Below are 11,178 nucleotides of genomic sequence, written 5' to 3' on the forward strand. Positions count from 1 at the left end.
CCAGAGTTCAATTCCCGCCTCAGGCGACTGACTGTGTGGAGTTTGCACATTCTCCCCATGTCTGCATGGGTTTTCTCCGGGTGCTCTGGTTTCCTCCCACAGTCCAAAGATATACGGGTCAGGCGAATTGGCCATGTTAAATTGCCCGTAGTTAGGTGCAGGGGTAAATGTAGGGGAATGGGTCTGGGTAAGTGCGCTTCAGCGGGTCGGTGTGGACTTGTTGGGCCGAAGGGCCTGTTTCCACACTATAAGTAATCATAGAAAGCATGGGAACTCAACCATCTGCAAATTTCCCTCCAAGCCATACACTCTCCTGATTTAGAAATATATCGGCATTCCTTCTGTATCAATGGATCAAAGTCCCAGATTTCCATTCCTAACAGCACAGTGGCTGCCCCTACTCATCAAGCACTGCAGCAGTTCAAGAGGCAGCTCACCAACATTTCCTCGAGGGAATTCAGGGTTGGACAACAAATGCTGCTCTATACAGTGACATTCACATCACATGAACGAATATATTTTAAAAAGTAGTTTACACATGCACTCGTGCTGTTATACCCATGGCTCATTTTTAACTTGTACTGTGCCCAAATTACATATGTTTGGTTCAAGGTATCATCATAGTACACATTATATCAAAGGTTTATTTCATTAAACCAACATTGTGGGCACAATGTGCATTTTAAATTTATGATACGTATCCGTGTATATGTTCAATGAATACAGATGAGTTTATTCTGCACATTGTTATTTTTGTAGTAAATGTCTTGAAGGCAGAGATTGATAAATTCTTGATGTCACAAGGAATTAAGGGCTACGGGGAGAATGCGGGTAAGTGGAGTTGAAATGCCCATCAGCCATGATTGAATGGCGGAGTGGACTCGATGGGCCGAATGGCCTTACTTCCACTCCTATGTCTTATGGTCTTATGGTATTGTCCATGTACTGCTTTTTAGCCTAAGGTACACATGGAGTCATCATCAAATCTCTACATGCGCAAGCAATCATTCAACCCAGAAAATCTTCATTTTGACCACATTCAAAGTCTCTCACCAAAGTTAATTTCCTTGTCTTACAGGAGGTCTATGAACTGCTCAGCGAGTATGATTTAAAATACTGTTTTGTGGACAAATACAAAGGAACAGGTAAGTGTTCTCTGCTTTTACCGATCTCCCAGGATCCTGAGTTTCAGGCCAGACTAAGCTAAAACTGCTTTATTTGTCCAAAAGCAAGAAATGTATGCTGAGATTTCCAGTGTCATGATGAGGTCTGAAAATCTCAGGATTCCTAAAGTGTGTCTGTCTGGTACAGTACACCACTTCTCCACTACACATGTGGCCATTGAAAAACATCAGTTATTTTTCTGGATGAATCATTCTAAACATGTAGTGTTCTTAGTATTTGTTGTGACTTTCCTTTTCATTTGTTTCTTAAATGTAATTTGGAGTTATTTTGCTCCTCCTGTTTAATACTTTATCAGTTTCAGTAAGATTTCACCCTCTTGCAGGCAGCAGAAAGCAATTCTCTGCAACCCGTCCCATCCTTTATTCCCCCTTCACCCATCTGAAGTACCTTGTTGTCTCTCTGACCTTTTTTAGAGCTGAGTAATAAGATTTGGCTTTGTGCTTGCTTCCAGTTGAGGGGAACTTTGCCTAGTCACATGTTCCAGTTGTTCACTGACATTTTTGTTCAGTTGCATATTTTGTCCAGGTTTCTGGATTGAAATGTAATATTTTTAAATCTCCTGAATGTTGATGTGACTTTGGATTTGGTTTGGTCCATTTCTTTTACGCAGTTATCAGTTTTCATTGAAACTTGCAACTGAATATAAGTTTAAGAAGTTTAGGGAACCATTGGCTGTGATGATGCAAAACCACTGTACTTGGGAATATGTCGGTAGGTGTGGCACTATTGGCCTTTGCTTTGTTTTGGTGCCTCTGTAATAACTACTTGTCAATCGCACACTGATTCTGTAATTCAGTTTCAACTGTTAGCAGTCCTGATTGTTGGAAAAGCTTTGAATGAGGGGGAACTCAACTGAAAGGAGAAGCTGAATGGTTAAATGAGGGAAGGCTCACTTAATTGTTCAGAAGGAAATGGTCCAAGGTGATGCTGATTTTGCTCATTCAAATAACCCTTCTGAGTCTGTAATTTCCTAAAGCCCTTTGACATGTCTGCATTTTTAGTTCTGGCTTGTTGTGCTCTCCTGTTGCAGCTAATCTTTAATCTGTAAGGGAGTTAGGCTGTACAGAGGGGCCAGACAGAAAGGGGTGGAGGTCACAGTCTGGCTGTCATCTTATAGAATGATCAAACAGACCCATGAGCTGAATGGATTATTCCTGCTCCTGTTTATCGTTTTCCTTCACCCTACTGATAAGATGTGTGCTTTTGACTGTCTGGCTCTGATCACCAGAGTTCCATCCATCAGTCCTTCCTCATTTTAAGGCCATCCTTAAAATCTGCCTTTTTGAAAAAACTTTGTTAGCATGTTATACTATCTTCTATTTGGCCCAAGTGTCAATTTTGAATTGTTTGGATTCCTGGGAAATACCTTGTGACATTTCAGTATGTTCAAACTGCGATATAAATGCAAGTTGCTGTTTGTCCTTTTTGCTGTAATTGAGCTCTTCATTACTGAGGAGGAAATCAGCACAGTGACCGAACACTGTCCAGTAATTCTACATTCTCTCTGCGAACAAGTGGAGACAGGCTTGCTCCTTTCCACAATCCCCTCTTCCCTCACGCTCCCATTTCGGTAATGCAGCAAGGTTGCCAACAGAGCCATATTCTCGCAGAGTGGAGAGAAGAGATTTCGGAGGTCAGCTGAATTATAACTTGTTCTTTTTCTTATTGTTTTCCAGCTTTTGTCACTTTATTGAACAGGGATCAAGCAAATGATGCCATTGAGAAATTTCATCAATCAACTTTGCGGGATCGAGAGATTTCAGTGCAGCTGCAGCCCACCGATGCTCTGCTCTGTATTGCAAACCTGCCTCTCTCCTTCACTCAGCAGCAGTTTGAGGAGCTGGTGCGGCCGTTTGGGAACCTGGAACGATGTTTCCTTGTGTACAGTGAGATTTCTGGTCACTCAAAAGGATATGGTTTTGTGGAATACATGAAAAAAGACTCTGCTGCCCGTGCCAAATCAGAGCTCCTAGGAAAACAGCTGGGCACACGAACCCTGTATGTTCATTGGACTGACGTAAATCAGCTGACTCTTGACCTCATTCATTCCAAGTGCCTGTGTGTGGATAAACTGCCACATGATTATAAAGACCTGCCAGCGCTCAGCCAAGCCTTTAGCGACATCTATGAGCCAACATTTTGTCAGGTATGAACAATGGTCACAGAGAACAGGAAACTATGACAACAAGAAAAGTCTAGAAACTTTTGAAAAGCAGTCTGCAGAAGTAATGTGTCATTCTGTGCTCTATACATCAAATCAGAGCCCAGAGCCAGGGTTCTTTCAAAATGTTAGTCCTTGTTTCCCTCTCCTCACCTCCATCCGTTGTCACTGTGTGTTCTGAGAATGTGACCAAAACTATATGTGAGCACAATGGGAAAATGAATTGGCCGGTGGTTGAGGTCATGCCAATCTGTCTTCAACTCTCATTTCTCCCTTTCCTTACTCTCCGAAGTCTCCATCCCTTTCACTTGAAGTTCTGCAGATCACTGATGATGCTTATCATTTATGTATTAATTGTGTGTTACTGTTGGCTTCACACTAGAAAATGCCTTCAAATGAGTCGACATCATCCCATACCTACTAGCATGTGCTGGTGAGAGGCTCCTGCCTCACTCATTTATCCCCCTCTGTTCACTGTGTATTGTCTGGATCAGAAGCTTTTCTGTTCTTGTTCCCTCTTTCACTCCATTCCACTGAACATAACATCTCTGTTATTGAGCTGATGCTGGGACCTTTTTGGTTACAGCTGGGTTTGTACTTTTGTGCCATTCGTTTTGATGTTCTTGAGTATTGCTGCCAACGAAGGAATGCTTCACGTTGACTGTGTTCACTGCTATTATTTTTGTGCATCTTTTTTAATTGTCTGATTCAGGGAACATTGTACTGGTGTTTCTGTTTTCTTAAATACACTGTGGTCTATTTTCTTTCTTTTTTGATGTTGTTTTTGGAAATTAAAAGGTCTGGTGTATGGGAGCAACTCAACACTGAGCCCAGGTTTGCAAATCTCTGAAGATTGATTGTGTTGGTCTGAGGGGTTCCTCCAAAAGTACAGTTGGAAAAAAAATAAGACGAATTATGAGCAACTGGAGTCTCAGTCAGTTCCTTTCAGTCCCAAGGACTCGACAGTTGATTATTTAGCACTAAGCCATGTATTCTGTCTAGATGCTGATCGAGAGCATTGTGAGATTTTACAAGCTTTTGATAAGCTGCTTCCTGCATTTGCTGATGGATGCTAATTTGTGTGTCATAGAGTCATAGAGATATACAGCACAGAAACAGACCTTTCAGTCTAACTCGTCCATGCTGACCAGATATCCCAATCCAATCTAATCCCAGCTGCCAGCACCTGGCCCATATCCCTCTAAACCCTTCCTCTTCATAAACCCATCCAAATGCCTTTTTAAATGTTGTAATTGTACCCAGCCTCCAGCACTTCCTCTGGCAGCTCATCCACACCCACACCACCTTCTGCATGAAAGTTGCCTCTTAGGTCCCTTTTAAATTTTTTCCTGCTCACCTTAAACCTATGCTGTTTAGTTTTGGACACCCCCACCCCAGAGAAGAGACTTTGTCTATTTACCCTATCCATGCACCTCATGATTTTATAAACCTCTAAAAGGTCACCTCTCAGCCTCCGATGCTCCAGGGCAAATAGCCCCAGCCTGTTCACATAGCTCCAATCCTCCGCTGTCCTTGTGAAATAGTCCTTTATTATATTCCAGTGCCTCTCAGCTGATAGGTTTACAGCACATCTTCCAAGCCTTGTTTCTGTGAATGGTTTGAATTCAGATATTTAGTCTTGATTTCCTGTGTGCTGGTTATGTTCTGTGGTAGGTTGAATTTGAGCTAATTTGTACCAAACTGCTGGAGATAGTTGAAGCAAGCATCCACACAGCTGCCAGTGGGAAGGTGGGAAGAGGCAAACTACTACTTACTCCTCAACATAAACAGAAAGCATCACAGTGACTAGCTTTCAGCCAATCCTAATGCTGAACTGACGATGTTGTCAAGGTTTTGGTGGGGAGGGGGTTCCCTTTCACATGAGGCTGCTGTACAAATGTTAGCATTATTGTGGAACAGATCACCGATGGTCACGTTCTTACCACTGTTCTGTAACAACCAGCTGTGGCCATCACTGCCCATCATGTCACACACTTCCACAAAGGGAGGGGTTCGACACCAAATGTTTGTTCAGAGCAGTCTGCAAACAGAAGACCAATACAATAGCTCAAACTTTCCGCAGGAAACTGGCAAGCCAGTCACTCAGATGTTTTATGTTTATGTTAAGGAGTGAGTAAGTAGTTTGCCTCCTCCTATTTCTAAACTGGCAGCAGCGTGCAGCTTGAAGGTTGGATGCTTGCTTCAACCTGTCCAAGCATTATATTTGTTTTGAGCCTGTTATACGCTCTGAATGCCCCTGTCTTCTCAGCGGCAGCACTCGACTCCCTGCACAGCCCAGAGCAGCACCTGGGAACCTGTAGCACAACAAGATAGTGTTCTTAGGGATAGGGGCGAGCTCTTCACAACCCCTTTGTTTCTCTATTATTTATTTATTCTTGTCTCTTTTACCCATTTCCCATCTGTTGCTTCCACCATCGCTTATATCTTGTGTGTGTCCTTTGTGCAGCTGGCTCAGGGACCTGATGGCCAATTCCGAGGCTTTGCAGTTGTGGAATATGAAGCTGCGGAACAAGCTGAGCAAGTACAGAAGGAGACCGACGGCCTCTGGGTTGATGGGAACCACATTCGGGTCTCATTCTGTGCACCTGGGCCCCCAGGGCGGAGTATGCTTCCTGCACTGATCGCTGCTCAGGCTATGGTGAGTACACCCTTGAACTGATGTATTCAGGCACTGGACAACCATGACCTGTTATAGACCAAACCTGAACTGGCTTGAAGCAATAGCATTTGAAAAACGGTGTGCAATCTGACAGAGTAGTAAGATGGTGCTTAACCACAATGGCTCATCTTGCCTGTTCAAACATTACACTTGTGTAACCATTGATTTGTCAGATAACAGCCAGTGCTGATAAAACTGGATTTCCCTACAACTGTAGCTCTCATCCATGGGGCTGAGATCCTGCAATTGCTATGGGATTCCAGTGGAATCCTTATTTCATGTTGGAGAAATGCCAAGTTAATATAAAGGCATAGTGAAATTGCATTGTTTTGTCTCTTTTCCCAGGCTATGAACCGTGGGAAGGGTCTTCTCCCAGAACCGAATCCTATGCAGATTCTGAACAGCCTCAATAATCCAGCGACATTGCAGCTTCTCCTAAACCCATTAATACATGGAGGCACTGGCCCTCAGCAAGGTGAGAGCTGGCTACTGAGTCACCAGAATAGATATGTCTTCACCCATAACTAGCTGATCTTCTCTGGTTACTCAATGTGTCAGGATTTGATGATACAGGTTAAACTGGAGCTGCACAGGCTGGTAACTGGCTATCACCAGACCCTGTTTATCATGTGCATACAGATGATCACTGAGGCACTTTCAGTGCTATGGCTTGATTTAAGTATGCTTTGTAACTTGAGGTCTTGAACACCGAAAGATATGCATAAGTGAAGCTTTCAATATATGTTGTATCAGGTTTATAATTTCTGCAGTACTCTGAATCTTCTGTCTTGCTGTCCTGTGGCAGCATACAATCGAGAGTAGACTATTTGGCTGATCGAGCTGACCTTCACCTTTTTTAGACATGGTAATTCTACAACTTTAATCGCAATGTTTTGCTTCTCTCTCTCAATGTTTTCCAAAGTATATTTCTATTACATGTGCAGTGCAGCAATTTGTCCTTAATCTTCATGGCATTACCCACGGCTGCTCTCGTACATGGTTTTGATATTTAGCTCTGACCCTAGCCTTTCCCCTTTCAGCCACAAGTCTAGCCTGTTGCTGTTTGCCAGATAATGATTGAAACAGGGCTTGAGGAGAATGTGTATAAACTAGGGAAGCAGAAATAGTATCACTGCATGTCATGAGTTAGCCTGAAAGAGGTGTCAGTGCATCTCCTCCATGAGTTACTAGAGTCCATGTGATGAAGAGACCCCCAGAATATTGTGATGGAAGCAAAGCATTTTATTCAGGAATGATGATACTTATCCAAGTCAAGATGGTGTGTGACCTGGAAGGGAGCTTGGAGCCGGTGGTGCCTGCCTGAGATAGTAGTGTTTAGCTTCTAGGTCAGATGGGAAGTTTGCACATGTCACGTGCTCCCATTCAGAATATTAAGTCTTTTAGCGTCTTAGAGAGCATCTTATTCTCACAAAGCTTTCTGTCTGAATTTGTGTAAATACATTTTAGATCTTTCTGATGCAATCATTTAATTTCTGATTGATCTGCAAACATTTGAATACACTCAAGAAAAATGTTAACTTTAACTGTGAAAACCGAACCCGGGATACTAATTCTAAGACTTTATTTTATTCAGGAATTCTGGGAGCTGCCCCTTCAATGCCTCTGCTGGGGAACCCTGGATTAAGTGCAGCTCTCTTACAGTTGGTTTTACAGGGCCAAAACCCAGCACAAACTCAGGTAAACTTCCAATTGTGCAGCAAGCCGTTGTAAGCTAGCTTGGAGAGTTGCAAGTTTGGTTTTGTTTGTTTCAGCTTCGGAGTGTCCTGTTATGATGACCTAAGGAAGTACACTTGGCTTTGGAGGCTTTCTGTTTTCCGTGATGACACTTGGCTCTGTTCTTCCTTTTTTCTTGCTCTTCCCTTCCGTTCCCTCTCTGAGAAGGTTAGCATTAAGCTGTTCTCTCACAGGGATACTACCCCTTTTAAAATGTCAGTGATGGCAGAGATCAGTGTGACAGGAAGTCACCGTAAGCACCAGCGTCAGCCATAGGTTCTTCAGATTTTTCCTATCGTTCTAGCTGCTCTTGAGAATTTTATCCAGTTCCTAACGCTCTTACTACAGCAGTGTTCCCATGTTTTTTTTAAGAGGGTAACAATGATGTTTCTTATAAACAAATGCACAACACTGAATAAAGCAGGTTTCATTTATCTTTGATTCCCATCTCAGAAACAGTAAAACGGAATTTGATTGGTCCAGGAACTTCTCTTGAGCCTTTGGGATTTTTCTGTCTAGGGTTTGGGCTGGCTGCGGAGTCGTTACAGATCATGATCAAAATGTTATGTTCAACTTAAAAACTGATCAGGTGACCAATGCACTGACCAGAGCTGTGTGTCCACCTCTATGGAGGCTGAAAGCAGTTATGTTCAATATGGCTTGTTACCACCTGATCATCACTTCGATACATAAACTGGATAGTTCATGACTATACTGTTTGTCAAGCCCCTCCATAATGTCGTACAAAGGGGCCATGTTATCCCACAACTGTGGTATGTAACAGGCTGAGCTAGGTCTCCTGTTGCTTTGTGGAGATCTGCCAGAAGCTTTTGGAAGTGTATTGACCTTTTGAGGCAATCCCTCCTGACCCAGGGTGACTTCTCCACTCTTGAGTAAGTCCGATTATGGATCCATGCACACTGGGTTGGTGGGCGACTTCCCTCGTTATCATCAAAGTTTTATGGTATAAAGAGAGAGAGCCTTCAGCCCATTGTGCCCATGCTGGTCATCGAGCACCTCGCTACCCATGTACAGTTTCCCAGCACTTGGCTTGCAACTGTATATGCCAGGATATTGCAAATGATCATCGAAAGACCTCTTCAATGTTGTGATGGGTCCCACCTCTACCACCCTTTTCAGGCAGAGTTCCACATACCACCACTTTCGGAATGAAAAATTACTTCCTTAACTCCCTACTAAACCACCTTTCCCTTAATTGACATCTATGCCCACTGGTTACCTGCAAAGTGGAAAGTTTGCTTCCAATCCACCCAGTCTAAACCCCTCATAATTTTGTAGACCATAATCAACTCACTCCTCTGGCTTCTCTGCTCGAACGAACATAACTCCTGTCTATCTACTCTCTCTCTCTAAAGCTAAAACCCTCCAGCATTGAGGTGAATCTCATCTGCATCCTCTCCCTTGAGCAATCTGAAATTTATCACATGGTCCTGCTGCTTAGGCTTGACCTCCACCTGGGCAGGTGAATGATTCTTGAGATGACACCTTCATGGATTGCTCCTGCAGTTTGGGCCAGCCTAAAGTAAGGTGCATCTTTTTCCCAGTGAAGCTTTGAGAATGTCCTTGAAGCCCACCCTGTGCTCTGCTGGTAACTGAGCTTGTTTAGTGAGTCTTGTCAGCTGTGTAAGCTGAGGGACAAACCCGCCCCCCCCACCCCCCCTCGGGCCAGCTGATTGACCATAATCAGTACTTCGATAGTGGGAGTGTTCGTTTGAAAGAGGGCACTGAGATTGGAGTACCCATCCTGTTAGTGGATTTGTAAGATTTTTGCAGAAGCATTGCTAGTGATAGTTCTCTTGGGATTTAAGATGTCTGCTGTGTACCTTTGCATACAGAAATGCAGGTAACACTACTGTCCTGCAGACCGTAGGTCTGGTGCCAGGTTTGGGATGTTTATCATCGAGCAGTCTGCTTCGGGTGTGCTGCTGTGATCCTTGGCTGTCTGAAGAATTATGTTGAATTCTGTAGCTGGCATCTGTCCTTGCTTACAGGGTATGGGAATTGGTCCATGTTCTCCAGTGATAGTCAGGGCGGCAGTATTGTGCAGCATGAGTAGGCTGATAGATGCCCTTTTTTGTCTTTGAGATGTTTAGCGTAAGGCCTCCTCACTCACATGCCTCTGAATGCATTGACAATGTTTTGGAGCACCTGCACACACACTCCCATCTGGGTATTGCAGCTTGATGTCAGAGGCCCAGGGTGGTCTTGGCTCAGGACTGGAGGTGGTGCGGACTGGACAGTTTCCTGCTTGTTCTATGCTGAAGCTCCACTTCATTAGGAAGTTTCATGTCTCTAGGGTGGCAAGTTACAGTGAGCAAGATGGAGAAGAGTATTAGTGTGATGATATGACTTTGCTTGATCCCAGTGTGTTTGCGATGGTTCCATTGAGAATCATTGCTTACATCTCATTGCACAGTATTCAGAGAATGGTGAATAATTCCTGCTGGCAGCCAAATTTAGATAGAGCCCTCCACAATCTGTCTTCATTGATGAAGTGGAAGCCTTTGTGAGATCAAATCGGGCTGCTGTTTGCTGCTGCTGTCTGTACGGTTCTTGTCTTGCTGTGAGGGTCATGTCCACTGTGCTGTTTAATGGTTAGGGTCGATATTGTGTCTTTGGGAGAAGCTGTCCCACAGCCGGGAGAAGGATGATGTTTTCCATGACCTTCCATCCCAGATAGTGAGTGTTGGTGGAGTGCAGAGCCTAACTCTGGAAGGCGCAGTCACTGCATACAGAGTGAGCTGAGCGTAGACACCTCTTCGGTAACCGAAATTCCGACCTGTCATGTTCCAGTCCATAGAAATCTCTGTATCCAGTCAGTGAGGGAGAATTATGTCAAAACACTTGTAGAATTCTCTCTTTGTCAACAGAATGATGGTCTGATGGTCTGCATCCCAGGGTACTGAAGGAGGTGGCTCGGGAAATCGTGGATGCGTTGGTGATTATTTTCCAGAGTTCAATAGATTCGGGGTCGGTTCCTGAGGATTGGAGGGTGGCTAATGTTATAACACTTTTTAAGAAAGGTGGGCGAGAGAAAGCAGGAAATTGTAGACCAGTTAGTCTGACCTCAGTGGTGGGAAAGATGCTGGAGTCTATTATAAAGGATGAAATTACTGCACATCTGGATAGTAGTAACAGGATAGGACAGAGTCAGCATGGATTTATGAAGGGGAAATCATGCTTGACTAATCTTCTTGAATTTTTTGAGGATGTAACTCTGAAGTTGGACGAGGGAAATCCAGTAGATGTAGTGTACCTGGACTTTCAGAAAGCTTTTGACAAAGTCCCACACAGGAGGTTAGTGAGCAAAATTAGGGCGCACGGTATTAGGGGCAAAGTACTAGATTGGATTGAAAATTGGTTGGCTAATAGGAAACAAAGGATAGTGATAAACGGC

The 11,178-nt window shown here is 43.7% G+C and overlaps 1 protein-coding gene across 1 annotated transcript in view; it reads left to right on the plus strand.

Annotated features, from left to right (window-relative positions):
- Positions 1 to 11,178, plus strand: part of LOC122552388 (ribonucleoprotein PTB-binding 1-like) — a 43,366-nt gene that overhangs the window by 12,843 nt on the left and 19,345 nt on the right. Inside the window, exons 2-6 of the mRNA XM_043695137.1 lie at positions 1,046 to 1,145; positions 2,862 to 3,331; positions 5,814 to 6,005; positions 6,372 to 6,501; positions 7,621 to 7,724. Coding sequence (XP_043551072.1) covers positions 1,046 to 1,145; positions 2,862 to 3,331; positions 5,814 to 6,005; positions 6,372 to 6,501; positions 7,621 to 7,724 — 996 coding nt within the window. The remainder of the gene's footprint in view (positions 1 to 1,045; positions 1,146 to 2,861; positions 3,332 to 5,813; positions 6,006 to 6,371; positions 6,502 to 7,620; positions 7,725 to 11,178) is intronic.

Source organism: Chiloscyllium plagiosum, chromosome 8 (assembly GCF_004010195.1).
Source record: "Chiloscyllium plagiosum isolate BGI_BamShark_2017 chromosome 8, ASM401019v2, whole genome shotgun sequence".
Lineage (NCBI taxonomy): Eukaryota > Metazoa > Chordata > Chondrichthyes > Orectolobiformes > Hemiscylliidae > Chiloscyllium > Chiloscyllium plagiosum.